At 37.2% G+C, this 23,874-nt stretch overlaps 1 protein-coding gene across 4 annotated transcripts in view; it reads left to right on the forward strand.

Annotated features, from left to right (window-relative positions):
- Positions 1-23,874, forward strand: part of MARF1 (meiosis regulator and mRNA stability factor 1) — a 35,063-nt gene that overhangs the window by 3,990 nt on the left and 7,199 nt on the right. For 3 of the 4 annotated variants that reach the window (XM_048866377.2, XM_048866378.2, XM_048866379.2), the window contains 19 exons: positions 165-836; positions 1,951-2,125; positions 4,090-4,316; positions 6,625-6,742; positions 7,738-7,910; positions 10,438-10,872; positions 11,336-11,499; positions 11,584-11,745; positions 12,601-12,790; positions 13,474-13,652; positions 15,479-15,559; positions 15,922-16,158; positions 17,782-17,901; positions 18,358-18,533; positions 18,933-19,153; positions 20,358-20,500; positions 22,026-22,159; positions 22,814-23,016; positions 23,603-23,830. In XM_048866377.2, the coding sequence (XP_048722334.2) occupies positions 165-836; positions 1,951-2,125; positions 4,090-4,316; positions 6,625-6,742; positions 7,738-7,910; positions 10,438-10,872; positions 11,336-11,499; positions 11,584-11,745; positions 12,601-12,790; positions 13,474-13,652; positions 15,479-15,559; positions 15,922-16,158; positions 17,782-17,901; positions 18,358-18,533; positions 18,933-19,153; positions 20,358-20,500; positions 22,026-22,159; positions 22,814-23,016; positions 23,603-23,830 (4,038 nt within the window). The remainder of the gene's footprint in view (positions 1-164; positions 837-1,950; positions 2,126-4,089; positions 4,317-6,624; positions 6,743-7,737; positions 7,911-10,437; positions 10,873-11,335; positions 11,500-11,583; positions 11,746-12,600; positions 12,791-13,473; positions 13,653-15,478; positions 15,560-15,921; positions 16,159-17,781; positions 17,902-18,357; positions 18,534-18,932; positions 19,154-20,357; positions 20,501-22,025; positions 22,160-22,813; positions 23,017-23,602; positions 23,831-23,874) is intronic. The other variant, XM_075132751.1, reaches the window with a different exon arrangement.

Raw genomic sequence — 23,874 nt, forward strand, 5'->3', positions numbered from 1 at the left:
GGTCCTCTTGATTGTTACAATTTCCTGGCTCCTGTCACTTTCAGAATTGTAACTGGTGTGTGTGTGTGTATATATGTATATATAATTTTTTTTTTAAACTATAAACTACTAGCTCATACATGAGAGATGCCCCTGAATGTAACTATGTGGCTTATTTTTTCCAGAAAGATTACATGGAGAACAAGAAAGCTGTTGTGGAATTGAAGGATGCTTCATCTCCTCTTCATGCTGGCTCTAAACTCTTTCCAGCAGTACCACTTCCTGATGTTCATTCTCTTCAGCAACAGCAGATACAGCTTTCACCTAGCCCCAAAGTAAGCTGCTGTGCTCATGGATCTGACTCCTCTTGTACTCCTAAGATGCATTTTGGTGGTGGTGGTGGTGGTAGCTTGATTCATCCTGGCACAATATTAGACTCTCAAAGCACTGGGACAATTACTTGTCAAGTAGGGTCAGGGTTTGCTTGTCAGTCTGCATCTTCGCTCAAGAATGCTCCAGCTAGAAGCAGTTTGTCAGGCATTGCAAGTGACTTCCCCAGCATGTGCATAGAAAATAATGTATCTTCCTGTCAACATCTGCCATGTTGTGGAAAACTCCATTTCCAGTCCTGTCATGGTAGCGTGCACAAACTGCATCAATTTCCAGCCCTTCAGAGCTGCACATCTTCTGGCTATTTTCCCTGTTCCGAATTTACAAGTGGGGCTACAGGGCACTTGGAGGAGCATATTACACAGTCGGAGCTAACATCACGTGTATGCACCAACTCTTTGCACCTAAATGTGGCACCTTCGGTCTGTTTAAAGGGCTCTCACTACTGTAATGAATGTTTAAGCAAGGTTTGTACATTTCACATTTCTTCTTAAAGTGCTATATGTTGTAAATGCTTAAATAATGAATGTTAACTGGGAGACAAAATAGTTATGGTGGCCTATAGTTTGAATTATCTAATTGATGTTAATACGTAGTTTAAGGGCCATGGTATCAGAAGCCTGCTCTTAATGTGAAGGTGGGAGATTCATGGAGGTAGCATTCAATTTCAGGAAGATAAAGCAGGTTATCACACTATTGAAGGGTATCTGAGATTATTTATTAATTGAATAGAATCTTTTCTAGTTCTGAAAGGAGCTGCTCACCTGTTCTGACAGCTCCAGATAAAACACTCCATTAGTAGTGATTCTATGAAGGATTACATGCAGATAATCTGTATGCAGCATGAGCAACTGATCAAGATAGATCCATCTCATGAGTTGGGAAAGCTTTTTTTTGAGCATTAAGATCAGCCTTTCTAATCTATAATTTATTTTTATGCTTCAGTACCAATTTAGTACACTTAATTTAACTACCTTCAAATTTAAAATCAGTTTAAATTTCAACAGAAGATCAGAAGTGAAGTATAGTTAAATGTATTCTACATCTTGTAATGCCAGGCATCGTTGAAAATGTAATTTGGGTTTTCAAGTTTGGTCTGTTTTTAATGTAGAACTGTACATAGAAAATCACTTCACAGAACTAAACAATGAGGCTAAGATTTTAAAAAGGGTGAGTGATTTTTGGGTGCCTCCATGTTGTATGCTCAATTTGAAATTTTTTTAAAGGCACCTGGGCATTTTGGTGGTGGTTTTTTTTGCCAGAGGGTAGGTGATTAGCACTTTCCGAAAAGAGTGCCCCTTTCATATGTTGAGAAGGGCACTCAAAATCACTAGTCCCTTTTTGAAAGTTCGGCCTGAATACATAAGGGAAGAAAGTCTGTGAGATGAGCACGCTTCATTCAATCAGTTAATATTACTATGGATTAGTTTCCAGATTAACATCTATACTCCCAGTCCATTGGAAGGTTGTTTTGTCATTGACATGAAGAGTAAAAATAATACAAAATGTTCTAGCTTAAATTAATGCATAACATTGTACATTAAACTAATTGGTGTTTTGAAAAAAAAATTGCTCCAACAGCCAACCAGAAATAGCTTAATTGATGCTGCTAAAATCTGGCCAAATATTCCCCCTCCTAATACGCAGACGGCACCCATATCTATCCCAATGTGTAATGGCTGTGGAACCAAAGGAACAGGAAAAGAGACAAGTTTATTACTGGCAAGTAGCCTGGGCAAATCACCACAAAAATATGGTAAGACACATTTATTTGATTTAATGGATGCACTTCTTAAAATACCATTGAAAGTTAAAAGGTTATCTTAAAACTGCATGTCTCTCTGAAGATATTTCTTATGAAAAAGACTAAATGGAAAAAAAATTTTTTTTGACCATTTGACAGTTCTCTGTATTTACTGTTTTCTACTGTATAGTTAGTTTTTCCATATTGTTTGTGTGGACCTTTTGCATAGCAGTATAAGGAAAGAAAACATTGTGGGGGGGGTTCTTTCTTTTTAAGGAAAACTTAATTGTGAAACATTGGAGTGTATTTAGATTAGGTGTAATACCAGAAACTTACCTTAACCTACTTTTCCAAAATGGACTATGTACCAGGTTGATGATACCTCTTTAATACTTGAAATACTCATATATTTTTGTAAAATTTTAGTATTTGTGCTTCTGGTATAGTTACTATATTGTTATAGTGCAAATTTTTAAAAGACTATTGGCAATTGTATAAAATGATTGATGATATTTGTACAGTGGTATGCTAAAATATGTTCTCCAGCTCGATTTGACAGTTTGCAATTTAGGTGTTATGACAAATCTTATTCTGGTAGTGCTGTTGTCTTCCCTTACGGGCTTGAGAGACTTAGGCCTGGCCTACACCGAAAACTAATGTCAACATAGCTTCATTGCTCAGGGGTATGAAAAAATAAAAATGCCCTGACTGATGTGGCTAAACGGGCCAAACCCCCAGTGTAAATGCTATTATGTCAACAGAAGAATGTTTCGTCATTCAGGGAAGCGGTGTTCCTCCTGCGCTGACAGAAAACCCCCTTCCATCGTTGTAGGCTGGATCTCTGCTACAGGGTTATGCTAGCATAGCTATAGCAAAATTAGTTATGCCAGTATAGTCTCTGTAGCGTGGATTTTCCCCAGCCTTTTGGTTACCAATAGGAGTGTTGAGTGGCAAGCTGACAGTCCAACTCTCAGTTCGTCTGTTTGTGCTCAGCTTGTGAGAAGCTGTGTCATTTCAGCTTGGGAAGCAAATAGCTGTAGCCATTTTAGGCTTTTTATCCAGTTTTATGTTTTTTCCAAGATATGATTTCTGACAAATCCGTGGAAGAATAATTCATCAGACATCATAACCAAAAGTCCACCAGAAAAGATGATGTTTGCATGTTATCTGGCACTTATTCTTTTCTGTCAGTTCTATGTTCACTTCTTTGGACATTCCAATCGCTGACCATCTGTATGGAGTCCCTTTAATTTATCATCCATTGCCTTTGGTTTCTGCTTATTGTAGGTTAGGGTATGTATGTAAACATGATTCAGCTTTTCCTGTGGCCATTCTGTAAGAGCAGAAACTTGTCTTTGTCCCTCCTACTCCATAGCAAATTCCAAGCCTCACATCTGTTCTTCAGTTTAGTTTGTTCGCCTATAGGAGAACCTTGCATTTATTGCGTAATTCCTTGGTTCTTGATAACCACTTATCCCAGAGTTGGCATTCCGATCCAGATTTCTTTGTTTTTGGATGCTTTCTCTGACACAACATTTTAAACCATACGGTTTAAATATTTCTTTTCCAGTACGAATTCAGTATTCATTATGAACTTTTAACTGTGTGGTGTTACTTCAGATATAATTAAACAATTTCTATGGCTATTTCTAGCGCTGTAGTATGAGCCCAAGTTGTACACCTGGGCTGAGACTTATTGCTATGGGTTTTTTTGCTATGTAGACATACCCCAAATGTCTCTTTTAAATGAAGAAGAATCCTTACAGATCAGAGAACTACAACCTTGGAGGTGTTCAGATGTGATCAGTTTCCTAGCTGTATTTCTTTATGATTGTCTTCCCATGCCTGTAGTTCTTTAACATCTGAAACGTCCCATCTTTTATATGTTTGTCCTTTATGCTTATAACTAGCAAAGTGTCATATAGTCTCAGCATTTCCCAATTTAACGTAAAGGCTGTTTTGTTAAATTTCTACAGGGTCTCCAGAAGTTTCAATAACAGGCCAGGTGCTGGAGAACTTGCCCCCAATTGGAGTCTTTTGGGATATTGAAAATTGCTCTGTTCCCACTGGTCGTTCAGCTGTAGCAGTTGTACAACGAATTCGTGAAAAGTTTTTTAAAGGTCACAGGGAGGCAGAATTCATCTGTGTATGTGACATTAGTAAAGAAAATAAAGAAGTTATTCAGGAGCTGAACAACTGCCAGGTATGAAAATGTTGTAATCTATTTGCTCATGGCATTCTGTATAAAAAATAATGCAGATCATCTTTAATGAACAGAAGCAAGTCTTTTTTTAATTAAAACAGTTTCACTGGGGAAGATAGAAGTTACAATTTTAGCTGAATTTATACATGCATTAATTTTCTTTAGAAAAAATAGACATGACGGCTACCTCCTCAAATGTGGGGTGTGTGTGTGTGTTTTTGTTGTTGTTTGTTTAAGATGCACTTCATTACCTGTGGAACAATCTTTTGTTTTTGGGAGAATCTTTGTTTCATTTGGTAATTTAAGAAACATTTCTAGCACAGTTCACAGAATTTGCAGCTAAATCACCAACTCAGATGACCACAAGGTCAACTGAAACTTGTTGCTGATATGAACCTTTCCTAAATGGAGAAAGGGTGCACTGGGTGGAAGGGACATTGGAGCACAGTTAGTGTTGTTTGGGACTCCTTTACTCCACATTGCCACATAATTTTAAGGGAAAGCTTCTTAAAAAGTGTTTGAAAGTGTGGCATTCTAATCTCTTTGGTTTAATTTTTTAAACATTAATACTTTTGTAAGTTTTTCTCTGAATTAGTATACACAATCACCATCTTTACTACTTTGTAATGTTTGGGCATTCAAAAATTCTGTGTTTTGGCTGGCAGCTAGCCTGCTTAGATTGGGTTAGATGATGTGATAGGGAGTGCCAGACTTCTGTCATTGGGTTTTTTAAGTGGAGGGAATGGGTTATAATTAAGACCCTGCCAAATTCATGGCCGTGAAAAATGCATCACAGACCATGAAATCTGGCTATAATGGTGGTGGGTGGGGTGGTCATGGCATTGCCACACTTCTGTGCTGCCTTCAGAGCTGGGCAGCTGGAGAGCGGCAGCTGCTGGCTGTGCCCCCAGCTCTGAAGGCGGCAGCACTGTCAGCAGAAGTGAGGGTGGCATGGTATGGGGGCAGGGGGTTGTCCGTTTGCAGGGGCAAGGCTGGCCTTATGGGTGGGCAATCACTCAGGGTGAGGTGATCGGCGGGACACCATGGACACACCAGTGTCTGTGAGCGCGCACACAGAGCCCAAGGCCCCTTTAGCCCTCAAGTTGTGGGTTATTTCCAAGGGTCAGTTACCAGTTTGTGTGAAATGTTAACCCTTCAAGGCTTACCTTATGAATACTAAACAATCTTCAGTAGTAACTTCGTTTACCTAGCAAAAGTTTTGATCACTAATACAATATGCTGAAGTTTAAATATTTCACACTTCAGTTGCATTTTAGCATTCAGTTTCAGTAAATCTTGTCCACTCATCTTGGAACATATTTAGTAGACACTTAAACTGACTAAATGTCTGTTTTCTTTTAATGCAAGTGCCTTATGTATGTTGTGTTGGGAAAAAGAAGGGGGAAACCCCATTTCACAGGTAGACTTATGCTTTGTTAAAATGGTCAAAAATATGTAAGTGGTTTTTTGGGGGTTTTTTTGGTTTTTATTGTATCTGTCTTTTGTTTTTATGAGAACAGTAGTTCAATTCTCCTTTTTTGATTATTGGCACTGTATATTCAGGAAGGCTGACACTTATCAATTGCTTTTGTGTTTTCAAAAATGTGTATCCATCAGTCCTTCTGACAAGTTGTTTTTGTTCACTGCACTGCTGATAGTTTAGCAATTGGTGTATGTTTTCTTTTCAGAAAATAAGTTGAAAATAACAGCTGCACACAATCATTTATCAATAATTCCAATGCATGACTATTTTACAGTTTTTAACTTCAGGTATTCAAAGCAAGGTGTAAAGTGTTTCCCTCTTCATAAACAACCCTCTTACTGTATCTCAATAAAATATAGATGCAATACTGAACTATGGTTTGTTCTGAATAAACTAATTTATATATCTATAGTAAAACAGTCTTGTTTGCTGTATTATAATTTCCTCACTTATACATTTAAGTGCATGTACCTTCTTTTTTCTCTTTAAAGGCAGAGTTAGATGCGCCAAGGTAAACTAATTAGGTCTGCTTATTTCAACAGGAATCTCTTAGGAATTTTTAACCACTCTGAAGTTCTTATAACTTCTCTAACTTTTTTTTCTCCCAGGAAACCTTTGTTCTAGTTCATATCTTTTGTATACTGTATACTCTATATCATTATCTATACAATGTGCATTAACTCCTTAAAATACATGGAACTATGCAATTTTTTTCAGTGGCTCATCCCTATTATGCGTTTTTAAAAAACCTGTCAGATTTGTTACCAGTTAATGCAGTCTTCACATTCAGTTCTTTCCTTAAGGCATCTTCCTTTAATTCTGCAGGTGACTGTTGCTCACATCAATGCCACAGCAAAGAATGCAGCTGATGACAAGCTCAGACAGAGTCTTAGAAGGTTTGCTGATACACACACTGCACCTGCTACTGTGGTCCTTGTATCAAGTAAGAATATTAATCACATTGAAGAACACAGTGAAAGGTTTTATGTAAGATGTAGGGAACAGAATCTTGTTGAGAATTTCCAGTCAAACTTTCAGACATTACACTGAGTGTTCTTTCCCCCAAGTTGTTTAGAATCCATGCTATTTTAAGCAAAGTGCTCAAGTGAGAATTCATGATGAGTTCCAGTGATGCTGATAGAACAGTAAACTTAACTATAAGAAAATGAATATTACTGTTTAGTGCTTCTGTTAAACCAGGATGGAAACTTATTTGCCACATCACGTTGACTATCATAGACTGCTCTTAATAACAATGGTGTCAGCCAGTAGGAGGCTTAAGTGCCAACTTCAGATAAATTTTATTATATTGAGTACTTGTCTCTATGAAAACTCTCTCAACTTTCAGAGTAGCAGCCGTGTTAGTCTGTATTCGCAAAAAGAACAGGAGGACTTGTGGCAGCTTTAGAGACGAACCAATTTATTTGAGCATAAGCTTTCGTGAGCTACAGAGTGAGCTGTAGCTCACGAAAGCTCATGCTCAAATAAATTGGTTCGTCTCTAAGGTGCCACAAGTCCTCCTTTTCTCTAAACTTTGAGCATAATGAATGCAGATATGTTTAATGCTTCACTATTATAGGAGAATAATACAATATACACACTTAAATTTACAGTCACAAGTATTTAATGAACTGTATATGTACTGCATTGGGTTTCACTGAAGGCTATAATATTCCATTTTAAGCAAAAACAAATGTTACAGAAACATACAGTACCAGTTTAACTCTTCCTGATTAAATTTTTAATGCTACTATTTGAAAATAAAACCTTGATTCCTAAATTTCTTAAATACTAACTGCTGATTAAATCTCTGCCATGAATGTTTGCCATTGCTATTCTTTCCCTGAAAGGTTTTTTTGTTGATGTTTTGGTGACAGAGCTTTTTAAAGTAGTCTTTTTAACCACTAATATTTGCCGGTGTGTGTGTGTCTGTTTCAGCTGATGTAAACTTTGCTTTGGAACTCAGTGACCTGAGACACCGGCATGGTTTCCAGATAATCTTGGTACATAAGAACCAAGCTTCTGAAGCACTCTTGCATCATGCTCATGAGCTTATCAGATTTGAAGAATTTATTTCAGACTTGCCACCAAGGTTACCATTGAAAATGCCAGTAAGTGACTTTTTTTGTTGTTGTATACATTGTAGAAAATATGAAATAGATATTGACCTTTATTTCCCTGATTGTGGGAGAAGTAAGTGAATATCAGGACACTTCTCAGCAGAACTGCTATTTCTCACAAGACTGTAACTTTTTGGAATTGGTCTTAATTTCAACTGAATACGTGAGCACTAATCCCTAATCATTAAATGACCAATATCTATTTTTATCAATGACTTATCTAAAGCTTAAGATTTATTAAAATGAAACAATAAAAGCAGAAAAAAGTAGCAATCCAGTTAAAATCCTCATTGTTTACCTAATGAAATGTGCATTTTGTATAAAAGTTTGTTAAACTCAAACACTGTTTCTCTTTCAGTGCTAAAAGCAAGCTGTGTCGGAATGCACTTGTATTTTAAGACAGTCTTTCTGTGCTTTTGTGGTATAAACAAAAGATAAGAAATGTGCCGTAACAACTTATTTACTCTAGGCTGCCTTGATTTTTCTACCTCGTGAATGTGATGTCACTATCTTAAAGAAAAGGCCCCTTTAAGGGAAGATTTCATATAAATTAAAGAATCTCTTTAACATCAGGAAAGCTGATGATCTGGTTCACATCATGGCTGGTGTATTTGGTGAAAATTCTTTCAAGTTAGGCTGGATGGTTCTTCCTTTGAGAATTCTCCCCTCTCTTCTTTCCCCTTCAAAATCAGCCCCTTTGCAATGCAGTTTCATCCTTCGAGTCTCACTTGGAAGGGTTATGAAACACTCATGAAAGAGTTAAAATTAGTTTTAAAGTATTCCTGCTGGAAAGGAGTACTGATCTAGAAAACGATGATAGATGTCTCGTTTTTCTTATCCACCCACCTCTTTATTTGTAACGTGTTCAGTGAGCAGCCTGTTGGCCTCATCCTCAATCTGCTGGGCTAGGTATAGTGAAATTGTAATAAGGCTGATGGCAGTGGAGGCTGAACTCATTAGATGACTTGGCATGGAAGGAGCTGTGCAGTTTTGGGCTGTTTTTCCGCCACAGTTTAACCACCAGGTCTTCCATAAATTTCTAAATGTAGCTACATACATTAAAAATGTCTGTTTCCTGAGTCACTCAGATCTTAATAAGGGTGAAGGTACATCTGAGAATGGGTGGGAAAGCAGTTATTTTCTTAGTTTTGCATATTTGCACTTCTTGAGTAGGATTTTACCACTATTGGTAATCTTGTGGTATTGAAGCAGCAATTCCCGATTTCATTCCAAAACATCCCTCTGTATTTATCTCAACCTTTTTATACCTGTTCCTCAATTCTGTGATTGCTATTTCTTCCATTCTCTCCTCTTTCTATCATTGCAGTACCCATAATTTTCTGAATGCTCCAGCTAATGGGATGACTGCTATTCTGTGATGGGGTGTATCAGGCATTTGCTGACCTCTGCCAGAGGCCCCACTGTCCTGGCACACCCAACTATAAGAAGGTGCCCTGCTGGAAGGCAAGAGCTGCAAGTTCAGAGTTTCAGTGGATGTCTAGAGAGGCTTCCCATGATCAGCTGCATGCAGAACTAGTGAGAGTTGGTCCTTCGGTACCTAGAAGGGCCAGGAGCAGGCAGAGACCTATTGATGCCCAGCAGGCCAGATAGAAAAGGGCTGGCTGATTGTATTGGGGCCAATGCTGGGTGAAGCCAGCACAGGGAAAGAATACCTGTAACACCATGTCCTGGGGGTTCTCTTGTGGCAAGTGCACACTACAGTACAAAATCCTCTGAGGCAATGTTGTTCAACCCGTAGTGTGATCCTCAGGTGGATTTGATTGGGCACTAATTGGTTCACAGCCTACAGTTTGTAGAGGGGGTCAAAATCTCTTGGCTGCTAGGACCCAGTGAGAGCAGGGCAGGGAGGGAATGCCTCCTGCTGCGACTGCTCCCCTCCTATCCACAAACCCAGTACCTGTGGAGCTGACTCCACAGGCTTCAGAGTGGGCAGAACAGCAGAGAAGAGAAGCAAAACCCCACCCACCTGGTAGCCAGTACTCCTCCAGCCCTGATATCTGTGCCCTGGTACACTACTTTGTTCTGCAGCACCCAAACCCTTCCACTGTTTCTTTCCATGATGCAAAATCATAATCCTATGCGTTCAGAAATGCCTCTATGTTGTGATGGGTCATGAGACTTTTCACCGATTTTTGGGTTGCAAACACAAAGGATGAGAACCACTGTTCCAGGGCAGTGATTGACTATTCGTACTGTACTAATCAACCAGTATGAGTCTTAATAGCTGCTGCTTCTTCTATCCTTCAATTATATGGGAGTTGAAGGCTTGAGACTTCTTGAACCTGGATCTCCCAACTGAGTTAAATCTTGAATAACTAATCCTTTCTCTTTGGTCGTATTACTTCCATGATTGAATTTTGGAACAGTAGAAAATAACCTAAAAAGTAGTATCTGATATTTTAGATCTTGGTTTATTAAATATTTCAGTTCTTACATGACAAAGTCCTTACATGACCTGCTAAACCAAATAAAATCTGTTTTGTTTTTTTCCCAACAGTCATGCCATACACTGTTATATGTTTACAACCTGCCAACAAACAGAGACAGCAAAAGTGTCAGCAACAGACTCAGGCGTTTATCAGATAACTGTGGAGGGAAGGTGATGAGCATTTCTGGCAGCAGTGCAATTCTCCGCTTTTCAAACCAAGAAAGTGCTGAACGGGCTCATAAGCGAATGGAAAATGAAGATGTGTTTGGCAACAGGATTATTGTGTCTTTTACCCCCAAAAACAAGGAACTCAATGAAACAAAAAATTCAAACTCTGTTGGAGCTGAAAAGGTGAAGTCTCCAAAAAAAGTGAACAAGAACCCAAAACTGTGCCTCCTCAGCAAAGATTCAAATGATCAGTCTTCCAATGCCAAAACCACTGTGGGAAAGGGATTGCAGACACATGGATCTGCTACAAAACCCACAAATGTTAAAACATTACAGGTACCACCATTCTTCTCTGTCCTGCTGTGTTCTGCTCATGTTTCCAGATTTGCCCCATTCCCCTCCTTTTATCTTTACCTCCCTGTGCTAGCATGACTTTAATCAGTGGAGGAAGACAGATGGTGCTTTCTCAAAAGGAGTATAGAGTTTCACTTTCTGCCTTCTCACATCCATATCCAGGTCTGAGCGCTAACAACTTTTACTAACCAGGGATCCAAGTCTGGTTCTTGTCCTCTATAAGTGTGCACAGAACTTAATAATACAAATTGCAGTGAAAATCTGTACCTCAATATACTGTTCTTCCTAGCTTATTTCTAAAAAACATAATGCACCTGGCTGCTTCCAGGAAGTCATGCCTTGAGTTTAATTTTACTTTACATTTAATAAAGATGGAAGATTTATGAAGAAAAGGAGTAGTAACTTTTTAGTGGCTGATCTACCTTTGTGTTTTACTCATTTTAAGGAGCTGTGCCGCCTTGAATCAAAGACCATCATAAAAACTGAAAACCAGCAAGACCAGTTAAGAGAGCAAACTCTTTCTCCACAAAACTCTAATGCAGCAAATCTTGTGTGCTTGGCAACCAAAAACACAGGAATAGGAGAATTGACCTATAAATGCAGTCAGAAGTATGTTAAGGAAAAAATTATGTTTTTAAAGTTAATTCATATAGTAAAATTGAGCTACTGGATGATGATTATTTTTTTTAACAGAAAAGACACGCCCACTTCTAGAAGCATTACCAACTCTCCTATAGAGAAAACAGATAAAGATGCAGTCGTATTCCAGGTCAGCTACCCATCTGCTTTCAGTAAACTGACAGCATCAAGACAGCTCAGTCCTCTGCTCATGTCTCAGAGCTGTTGGTCATCCCGGTAAGTATCCGTATGATGTAGCATCATCTCCTATCTGGGAGATGGAGTCTGGGGTTGGTGTTAGGCTATTTCCAATGTATAAGTAAACAGTTTCATATATCTGTATGTGGACTTGAGTACAACAGATATTTCTGTTTAACATTTACATGTTGTGGCATTGCTCAGCCTTAGATAAGGATGCTAATCTGGTAATACTGTGGTAGCAGCTAACAGGACTGAATTTAAAAACAAGACTGGAGAGAGACTACCTTTTTAATTAAACTTATTTTGCGTCAGCTGTTCCCTGTAATCCTTATCTCCTTGGGGGGGTGGGGGTGTGTGTGTGTGTGTGTGGCAGAGTTCACAGTATTTCAGAAGCATTCAATTTCTTAAACATTTGGGGCCTAAACTTGCAAAAGTATTTAGGTGCCTCGTGGGATTTTCAGCATCCTCCCAGACACGTAAATATCTTTGAAACTCTGGTCCTTTGCTACTGATAGATTGTTTGAACAAGTGTGACTCACTCAACACACAGTAGAAAATACATTTTATGGACAAAAATTTGTATCCACCCCCAAACTTTATGCTGTCCATGTTGATCAGTCTTGAGACAGATTTTAGAGTTTTTCCAGGATTGTCTTTGAGATTCTAATCCTTTTTCCCTGTTTCCAGCAAGTTTTCAGTGTCTGTGTTTAGCCATGTAAACTAAATGCATATGTACCAAAACAAAAATGCATTGAGATTTGCAAATTTATTTACTTAACCCATGCTTAGAATTTTTTTATTTGCACTTTTAACATACATATATCAACAGAGAGACAATTGTATAATTATCATATTTATTGAATAATACTAAAATGTCTTTGTTTTAATTAGGAGTATGTCTCCAAACCTCTCAAACAGATCATCTCCACTTGCCTTTAATATGGTAAATCACACCAGTGGTACAGATTGTCCCGATCCCTTTGCAAATGGTGCAGATATTCAGATCAGCAATATAGACTACAGATTGTCCAGAAAGGACCTGCAGCAAATTCTGCAAGAAATCTTCTCTAGATATGGCAAGGTAAAGGATAAAATCCCTTTCAGTTCTGTTTTCCCTTTCCACAAGCCTGGGTGCCCTACTTTTGAGGTACAGAATACAGCTATTGAATGATACCTTAAAATATTGGCACTCAGAACTTGGTATTTCCTGTTACCATGCCATAATATATCTTACCTTAACTGTTTCTTTTGTGTATAGTTTTATAGGTCTGCGTACTAAAGGCTTTGTATGTAAAACTCTAAATGGAGCTCATGCTTTTGCTTCATTGGGAGAATAGAATTTTGAAAATGTACATCCAGGGTCACTGAAAGAGTTAAATTAATGCTTTGAGTTATCCCATGTGTTTAGATAGCTCAAAGCATTAATTTAAATAAATAAATAAAAAAACCCTGAAAACTTCGGTTCCTCATGTCCGCTTCAAAATTTTAAAATATACAGTCTAAATATTGAGGTGAAATTTTGAATCACTATAAAAATGACTCGAAATAAAAGGTAGATGTTACTTCACTGTCAATTCTAGAAAATAAAACTTCAGGGAGAGGCCATATCTGTGACTTCCACTTAATAACATCTTTAAAAGAAGCTATGGTAGTTACATAAAATAATTTGACACTTCTCGAGTCTACTTTTCTGTATCTAAAGATGACAATTGACTCAGGTTAATCTTTTGTGATGAATTTGTATGTTCATTTTTTTTCTTTCAGGTAAAGAGTGTGGAGCTCAGTCCTCATACGGATTATCAGTTGAAAGCTATAGTTCAGATGGAAAATCTACAAGAAGCAATCAGTGCTGTCAACAACCTTCACAGATACAAAATTGGCAGCAAAAGGATCCAGGTCTCCCTAGCTACAGGAGCTGCTAATAAATCTCTGTCTCAGCTTAGGTAAAAAGCAGCCTAGACAATTGTTAGATTATGTCTACTGGCTAAGGATTGTTCCTGTAGCTGTCAAACTAAAAATACTAAGTGAAAGAAAACTGGAAATAATATAAGCAAAACATAGCTTGTGCCAGCTGATTACAGTTCATTAGCAGATGTAACATTTAGATAAGATGAAAAAAGTCTGTCTTATTGTATTATGTGGGTCAACACTACCTAAATTTAAGCAGTCTAGAAACTCCAAATGAAGTCTGAAGGTACCAGATCTTCATGTAGAAGCATCCTTCTCCTGGGATCACTTCCTTAGCTGCACCTTTATCACCCAAGTCACAGAGAAAAGTTAATTATGTTCGCTTCTTAAAGTAAATGGTATTCAGAAACTTTCGGATATGCTTATTCAGTTAGTGTAGGCAATTGATGTTAAATCTCACAAATCCTTTTCAGTCATTTAACTTTTTTGACTATCAGTACACCTAGGTTTTATACTTGTATACAACTCAGATTTACTGCAAAGCATAATGACAGGTTTCAGAGTTGCAGCCGTGTTAGTCTGTATTCGCAAAAGAAAAGGAGTACTTGTGGCACCTTAGAGACTAACAAATTTATTTGAGCATAAGCTTTCGTGAAGGGAGCTGTAGCTCACAAAAGCTTATGCTCAAATAAATTTGTTAGTCTCTGAGGTGCCACAAGTACTCCTTTTCTTTGCAAAGAATAAAGATGCCAAAAACTCTTTTTTTCAGGGAAAAGTTGTATGAGGAGAGTCCTCTCTTCCACCGCATTTAATAGTGTGACTAAGTTCACATGTCTAAGAAACAAACACCTGAATATGGTTTTGTTGTGGGTTTTTTGTGTCTTTGTTCTTTCTAAGATACAGCCCTTCATTTTATTTATGGAAGCTTATAGACCTAGAAGGTTGAGAGGATTCTAATAGAAGAGGAAGTATACTTCTTCAGTCTTGCATCATATACTTTTTATGCTGAAAGAAATCATAGGAAGGGAAAATATTTATTTTGTCACACACACAAAGCTTTGGTTTAAGGGAAAATGGTGCTCATTATTCCTTGAAATTTTTGGGGAGAGGGTTGATTTTTCTAGCAAACTAGTTTTTGTTATCACATATAGTTGACCATTTTATTAATTCTCATTATTGTATTGTCCTATCCTTAGTTTCTTCCTGGCCAAGCCATCTCTTAATATGGTCAAGATTTAATCCAAATTGATAACTTTTAATGATGTAGACTTAGTATTACTTTTGCATAAATATCTGGTGCGTACCTTACATGCAAGATTTTCGATAACTCCTTTAGAAAAGTCTCCTAGATGATGGAACTAGAGGGCAGGAGTCTAATACTTGTAGTTATATCCTTCTCTGAAGTGCGTTGACCTCCATGGCGTTGCCTGGTTATAACAGAATTTGTACCACAATCTCCTTATGCCTAATATCCAAAAGTATTATTCACAGATGTAATTTAAGTGCATCCTAATTCCTGCCTCTAAGTTGTGTTCCATCATTTTCAGCTGTCAAGAATGCCAGTGGGTTCTGCTCATTTAAATACTTTTTCTTGATTTGAGATCATAGTAGACTGAAGAGTCCTAGTGTTCAATATTCATTTTTACATGTGAGGGGTTTAAACTAAAGGCATCCTCTCACTTATACCATTTTAATACGATTGACTTAATTAGAATTAAGTGATGTAATTTAGCAATGAAAGAATTCCTTATGTCTATAAGTGAAGAAACTGAATATTTGAATGCTACTAGAGGTTACATAGATAATTTAAATATCAATAAATATCTTAAACTTTTCTAATACTTCAAAATTATATTTGCAGCTCAGAAACAATGTCCATTCTTCAGGATGCTCCTGCTTGTTGTCTGCCTATATTCAAGTTCACAGAAATATATGAAAAAAAGTAGGTTCTAAATTGCACTTGTTTTAAATTACTCTTTTCAGAAATTCACAATTTCTGTCTTGTACAGTAAATAACTTTTTGTTCCTGTATCAGCCTCTGCATACACAGTCTATTGCACAAATATTTTTAACTGGGCTCCCATAACTAGTTTTTTAAAATCTCGTTCGTTTGGCTTCTTCCAAGATGGAAACTTGTGATTTAAATTAGTCTATTGGTTAATTTTGAGTAGCTTGTAATTTACTTGTGAATTATTTCTTACACTGTGGTTCATTATTGCATTCTGTAATTGAACATTTGTTCTAGTTTTGTATGTTGAATGTTTATTTTTATGAATAAAGTACACTTAAATCTTTTCATTTTAGATTTGGACACAAGTTAATAGCATCAGACCTGTATAAATTAACGGATACTGTGGCAATCCGTGACCAAGGAAATGGACGTTTGGTGTGTCTCTTACCGAGCAGCCAAGCCCGGCAGAGTCCTTTAGGATCATCACAGTCTCACGATGGCTCATCAGCAAATTGCAGTCCTATAATATTTGAAGAACTGGAATATCATGAGCCCATTTGTAAGCAGCATTGTCTGAATAAAGACTTTAGGTAGGCTGCGTATGAAATAGTTTTGGGGGGGTTTTTTTAACAGAAAAAAGATGGTTTATCAAATTGATTTGTCCTTATACTAAAGTTGTACCTTTTTTTTTAAAAAAAGTGAACCATCTTTTGAGATGTATATCTTATAGCAGTTTTAATCACTGTTGCATATTAAAAGATGAAGTGTCTGATCCTAAGGCCTGATCAGCAAAAGAGCAGAGATGGTACAACATCCATCTTCAAATCAAAGTTAGTATCATGGTTTAGTGGTATCATCTGTTTATGCATTGCAGCCTAATTACTGAGGATAAAATATGCTTGTTATGTTGAGACTGAAATGCACACCTCAATCCCATTGCTGGTTAGAGGGGAATTTTTTTTATAGCAGTTAAGAAGAATTGCTTAATTTTTCACTGTGACTATAATTGTGAAGTCTTTGATAATTCCACTTACTTTACTCTCCAAATATCTTTAGTCAGTTGACAGCCCATTGTGACCTGAAAACTTCACTGTTATCTCAAAGTTAAACTTTGAGCAAATTTCAGTGACAAATTGTGCAATTTATAGGATTAGTTGTCAACAACCAAAGTTAGTAACAGAGCACTCGCTGGTAGTGTGCAGATAGCTGACTGGTTACATGGTGTTGGCTCTCCTAGTTGTATCCAGCTGCTAAGTCACAGTACAACAGCTTCAGTAAAAGTACATGAAATGTCTTCCTAATGACTCCTGGATGAATTCTGTGCCAAAAAATGTTTAAAAGCTACATACAGTATTTTGAAATTGGCAAAATTCTGCATATTTTATTTGTCAAAATAACAATATATAATCACATCAATTTCATTTATTTTGGTAATGTATTTCAAAATACCTGTCAACAAGTATGTCTAACAATACAGACAGCAAAAAATGGAAATTTTTTTTGACAAATAGATTCCTGACTAGGCAAATTAATACATAACTGAGTAATAATTCATTTAAACTACAATACAGAAATGTATTTCCTGCACCCCTCAGAAGCAGTGCTTGGGGAGTCAGGGGTAATAGAAGAGCTGAGAGAGAGGGAAGTAATTGCTGGGAAGAAGCCTGGGAGCGAACCTGGAGGGTTGTTGGGTGTGGGTGGGAGAAGTATGGAACAGGGTGGGGTTTTTTTGTTTGTTTGTTTGGGGTTTTTTTTGGGGGGGGGGGAATTGTTAGGGAGTTCGGGAGCCTCTCCCAGGCAGACCCTGGCTAACCCCTTGCCTCTCCCATTCAGTCAGGCACATCTACCCGGTCTCCATTTGTCCCTGCACCCTCACTCCCATTGAGCCCCCGCCCTAGTCTGTCTCTCCCCACCCGCTAGCCCTTCTGAACCCCAGTCTGTGAGACTCCCCAGCAATCCCATGTTCCCTGCTGTGTCTGTTCTCTCACTCCCCCCCATCCTGTGCCTCCTCACCTGGCCCCGGGGGCAAGGGGCTGAGAGGAATGCAGCCTCTCCTCCCCCTTACAGTTTATACTGTAAAAAGTATGAAAACCCCCATGCTTTAGCTTTTTCTCAACCTTCTCTCCAACTAGCACCAGTTTTGTACCTATATACGCTTTTCTTCAATTTGGGCATGATGTAAACATAGTTAAGTACTTCTCTCGTCATTACAGTGAACATGAATTTGATCCAGACTCCTACAAAATTCCTTTTGTGATTTTGTCTTTGAAGACATTTGCACCACAAGTGCATAGTTTGCTGCAGACCCATGAGGGCACTGTGCCTTTACTAAGGTAAACAAGCTTAACTGTGTTTCTTTCAATGTACGAATAGATATGGTAAGGATTTTGTCTCCTCTTTTTTTAATTAAACTTTTATGAACATGCTGAAGTGCTGTTTCTCTCAGGTAACTGAGTTTTGGATACTTCAGCTTCGTTTATCAAAAATTCTGGGAGCAGTTGAACAAAGACTACTTTATTGTGGATTAAAAGAATGTTTCCAATAAGGTGTTTTGTTTTTGGGTATTTTTGTTTGTTGTTTTTTTAAAGGCATACAAAATCTAATCTGTGTCTTGCTTTTGAAATATTCACAGAACAATTTTGTTAATAGGATGTCTAAAAAGTTCTTTGTGTAAGAAGTGTATCCTTTATATTATTTGTGTTTGTGGATGGGGTTATTGGTTATGGTATGTTGTTCATACTATTTTAGTAATTATAATTTTTTTGTTCTTACCTCTTGTTTTTTTAAAGCTTTCCTGATTGTTATATGTCAGAGTTCAGTGATCTAGAAATGGTGCAGGAAGGCCAGGGAGGTGTTCCCTTGGAGCATCTCATCACCTGTGTTCCTGGAGTTAATATTGCCACTGCCCAAAACAGCATTAAAGTTGTTAAGTGGATACACAACAAACCACCCCCCCCAACTACAGGTAGATATCACTTTTTATCTGCAACTGGATAGCCAGCAGTAAAGGGCAGACTCTGTTTCACTGTGATTTTTAATAGTGGTTAAATTATTTAGCACTAATACCCTTTTTATTCAGTCTCTCTAACTTTTTTTTTAAGTCTGTTTTTTAAAGTATGTCTGAAAGAAAAGTTCTGTTGAATAAAAAGGTGCTCATATTAGTTGCATACAGTAAATTGATCCCTTATCAAAGGTTTTAACAGAAAATTTGAGTATTTAAGTTGAGTTTTCAGTGTATATTAACATTTCTAAAATTTATTTAGATATTCCCCTATTTGTGGAGGAATAGTATTAATAAACTCTTAGTAACATGATGTCTGTCTGAAATGAACACCTCATTCTAAAAAAAGTTTTCTCCTTCTAGATCCTTGGCTTTTACGTTCGAAGAGCCCCATAGGTAACCCACAGCTTATTCAGTTCAGTAGAGAAGTGATAGATCTGCTTAAAAGCCAACCATCTTGTATCATACCTGTCAGTAAATTCATCCCAACATATCATCATCACTTTGCAAAGCAGTGTCGTGTGTCTGACTATGGGTATTCCAAGTTAATGGAGTTACTGGAAGCAGTGCCGCATGTATTACAAGTGAGTTCAATGTCACTTCTTTCTTTTGTTTACACATATAGTCACAGCTTGAATCAGCTGAGTTCATGAGTGTATTTGTTCAACAACCTTGTGAATTGCTACAAAGGAGATGGCTGTACCTAGGATTCAGTTGTTTACCAGTTCATTTATTTTTGAGATTATATCCATGACAGCTATTATTGTGTTTTCAGATCTTATAAATATATGTAAAGTTCTCTTAGATCTAACTGTCACAGATTCCAAGGCCACAAGGGACCATTATGATCATCTAGTCTGACCTCTTGTATAACAGAAGCCATAGAACTTCCCCAAAATAATTCCTAGAATCTATTTTTAGAAAAATAACCAACCTTGATTTAAAATTTGCCTCTGATGGAGAACTTTGGTAAATTGTTCCAAAGGTTAATTACCCTCACGTTTAAAAACTTAGCCTTATTTCCAGTCTGAATGTATATGGTTCCAACTTCTAGCCATTGCATCATGTTATACCTTTGTCAGCTAGATTGAAGAGCATATTATCAAATATTTGTTGTTCATGTAGGTACTTGTAAACTGTGATCAAGTCACTGCTAAACCTTCTTTTTACTAAGCTAAATATATAGTGGTAGACTCAAGGAGCTCAAACTTGAGGCTATTTAGTTAATCTTGAAGTCTCCTTTTTGTCTTCATGCTTGTGGTGTTTTCTTCAGCCGCCTTGGTTAGCTGGCTATTTGGATAATACTCTGACCTGCATTTAGACAGTATTACTAGTTGGGACTGTCTGAAACTGAGTAGTCCTGATTTTTATGAAGTAATACTGCCTTTGAGTGATCACAGAATCCTATGCAGTCTTTTGAAAACGTGTAGCTTTTTAGTGCAGTGTGTTTGTTAACGTTAGCTGGTCTTAGAGGAAGTATAGTGTTGTGGATTTTACAACAACCTCTGCTAAATCACCCGTACAGCAGGTATGACAGTTCTCTTGGAGGAAGTGTTCGTTGTGCTTTCCTAATGATCCATGATTTGTTATGGAAGAAGTATATGGAAAGAGAGCCTTTCATAGTCATGCACTTGATATTTCTTACCACAGTCTGTTCTTCTTTTTACCAAAATAGCTCATAACATTATTTACTGTGGGGGGGTGGCAGGAGGTCACAAGTGATCAGTGCTGAGAAATCACTGCTTGGCTTTTATGCTGATAATAGATTTATTGTTGTTTATGTTCTAGATTCTTGGTATGGGCTCTAAACGCTTGTTAACCCTAACGTACAGGGCCCAAGTAAAACGTTTCACTCAAGACTTATTGAAACTTCTCAAATCCCAGGCCAGTAAACAAGTTATTGTGAGGGAATTCTTACAGGCTTATCACTGGTAAGTTGTTTTTGTCTTTGCCAAATATCAAGACATCTGCTGTCCACATTTGCACCTGCTTTTCTCTAAAAGTGTAGTGTAAGAGGGGTTCGCAAAAAGAAAAGGAGTACTTGTGGCACCTTAGAGACTAACCAATTTATTTGAGCATGAGCTTTCGTGAGCTACAGCTCACTTCATCAGATGAATGAACATCTGATGAAGTGAGCTGTAGCTCACGAAAGCTCATGCTCAAATAAATTGGTTAGTCTCTAAGGTGCCACAAGTACTCCTTTTCTTTTTGCGAATACAGACTAACACGGCTGTTCCTCTGAAACCTGTAAGAGGGGTTGGCACTCAGAATTCTAATACAGACACATGATACTACATTGTTGCCTTTTCATTGTGATGTTAGATTATCAGAAGGTGGAATTTATCAGATTTTAGAAACGATTGAAAATAGTCCATTATTACTATAGGAACTTTCTGGAGTGCAGTGCAGCATTACTTTAGCATTTAATTTTTCAATTGTCTTAAAATTCTGCTACTTCAAATTGGGGTACTGTATCTTGTTAACTTATTCCTTAAGGCATGCGCTTAAATCATTACATTTATTCGTCAGTGCGTGGCATGCTTGTAATGCAAACTAGCTTAAGAAAGTATGCCCTATTTTGTGGGGGGGGTTCTTTTTGTGGAAAAGGAGAATGTCGTCTTTCAACCGGGGGGCGGGGGGGAGAGAGAGGGAGGAGGAGGGGGGAAAAAAAGAGAAGGGGGGAATTGCCCTGAGCATTTTTCAAACCAGTCTAATTTAGTAGCTCTAGCAAGGGTATCTGATTGATTGGGAGAGTAATAATGGGCAAAAATCCAAGAAGGAATTAGTGCTGTCTTCACATTGCCAGTAACATTCCATCTCTCTGATATTCTTAGATTAGCAGAATCTTTTTTAAATCAATCTCAGCACATTACTTTCCCTAGTGTGAAGTCAGGAGGTGGTAGCTGGCACATGCCTTCCGGAGACTGTAGCACATTAAGTTTTATATATGATAATTGCTGCCTTCTTGCAGTACAAGAAAATATGCCATGTTTGCTTGTTTTAGTTTGTCTTGTGGAAGGTTTGTTTGTTTGTTTTTTAACTCCAAAGCTACTGTATAAAGTTCTGAATTAGTGAAGTAACATTCTTTAAATTCTCATTTTTATCATGTAAGTCAGTCTGAGGCACCCAGTAGTTGGTATACATAACTTCACTCTTTATTCCACATACATCTGAAGCACCAGTGTGTATAACTCTTAGTTCTGAAGTCAATAGGAATATTTGATTTTGTGTACTTGATTTACAAATGTCTCCTGGGTTTATGGGTTCTTAAGTGCTTATGTCACTGGCAGTGTGAAAATGCCTTTAAGTTTCATTGAGATGTGGGTTCTGTCTTGATAACTAATATATTTATATTTTTTTGTTTGTGCAAACTGCTAACTTTCACATTTAATTGTCCTGTGTAAAATACATCAGCGCTCTGAAATTGCTTTACAATTTTCTTCTTAAACTGTTCAGGTGTTTCTCTAAAGATTGGGATGTTACTGAATATGGAGTGTGTGAGTTGGCAGATATAATATCAGAAATTCCAGATACAACAATCTGTTTGTGTCAGCAAGACAATGAAATGATAATTTGTATCCCCAAAAGAGGTATGGCCATATCATTTTGATCTGTAAAAATTTTAGGTTTATTAATTTATAAAAATCACATTCTGCCTTCACTATTGCCAGTATATTTTGTGTTCTCACATAACTTCAAATTAGCTAATCGGATAAAGCAAATCCAAATGTAGAATTAAGATGTCCCTCTCCTTTGACGATTTTCTTCTGTACTTGTTGCCAAATTATGCCATTATATTATCATAATCCCATGACTAAGAGGTAGTTATGTATAATCCTAGCCATTTAAAAAGCAAAATTTCTGTAATGGAATAAATTGAATGTTATGTTAGTGTTCTATTTTGTATTCATTTTGCTAAGTAATATTGGGTGTAAGTTTAAACTTTGTGCAGGATGGCTAGAGGGGAAGAAATTGTTGGAGTATGAGATAAGAAAACTTGCTTAGTAAATACTGTACAGTGATTGCCACATGATTGATTTTACAAAGTAAATATGTAAGCATGGCAGAGACTTTCTGCTGTATTGGCAAGTTCTTCCAACAAAAAAATAATAGTTTTTGTGGCTGATAAAAAGATAAAAATATGCTAATGTTGATGCCCTGCATTTTCTTTATATTCCCTTTCTTGCCTTGTAAACTAACTATTCTGTGACTGTTCACTTCCTTTTAATGTCTTTCACTTTTAGAACGTACCCAGGAAGAAATTGAAAGAACAAAGCAATTCTCTAAGGAGGTAGTTGACTTGCTGCGTCATCAACCCCATTTCCGAATGCCCTTTAATAAATTTATTCCTTCTTACCACCACCACTTTGGCCGTCAGTGCAAACTTGCTTATTATGGATTTACCAAACTACTTGAACTTTTTGAAGCCATACCAGATGTCTTGCAAGTAAGTTGTAGAAATTCTAAGGTATATTTAAGCATTTTTCAGCTCTCACCTGAATAGACTGTATTCTTACTATCATCAAGAGCTATTTCCAGGTAGTTAACTTCAGTAGGAGTTGTGAATTGTGTATCTGCCTGCAATTCTAACCTTTCATGATTATACTTGGTTAGTTAGTTATATTACTATTTTTCATAGACCATAGAATTTTTTTGTTTGTTTAAAGGACACTATCGGGTTAAAGACTTAAAAAAACCACCTTTGTTAATAACCTTGAATTATTGAAACTGAATTTTAAAAATCTAGTTTACAACAAACTTTATTTACTTTCTCTATTTGACTTAGTTTAGACAATAAAAGCAGACTAAATTCAATAGCTTAAGTGCGACTTACGTGATTTTCGCTCTTGAGGAATGTTTGTTAACTCTGCTTGCTTTCATGTAGATGTCTTGTGTAAAGTGGCTGAATCGTTAGTAAAATAGTTATATAAATATCCTTTACTGAATGCTAGTTGCAAACTGGGTTTTCCAGTCAGCTTAGGTAAGTAACTTCATTAACAAAGTGTAACTTCATTTTTTCCCCCCCCCTTAAGGTATTAGAATGTGGAGAGGAAAAAATTCTGACGCTGACAGAGGTGGAACGGGTCAAAGCTCTAGCAGCCCAGTTAGTTAAACTGCTGCGATCTCAGAAAGACAACTGCCTTATGATGACTGATTTACTTACAGAATATAGTAAAACATTTGGTTACACATTGCGCCTTCATGACTACGATGTCAGCTCAGTTCTAGCTTTAATGCAAAAACTTTGCCACGTTGTGAAGGTAAACTGTTTTTAGTGTGGACTTAATTTAAAAAAAAAAAAAGC

The sequence above is a fragment of the Caretta caretta genome, chromosome 10 (assembly GCF_965140235.1).
Source record: "Caretta caretta isolate rCarCar2 chromosome 10, rCarCar1.hap1, whole genome shotgun sequence".
In the NCBI taxonomy this organism is placed as follows: domain Eukaryota; kingdom Metazoa; phylum Chordata; order Testudines; family Cheloniidae; genus Caretta; species Caretta caretta.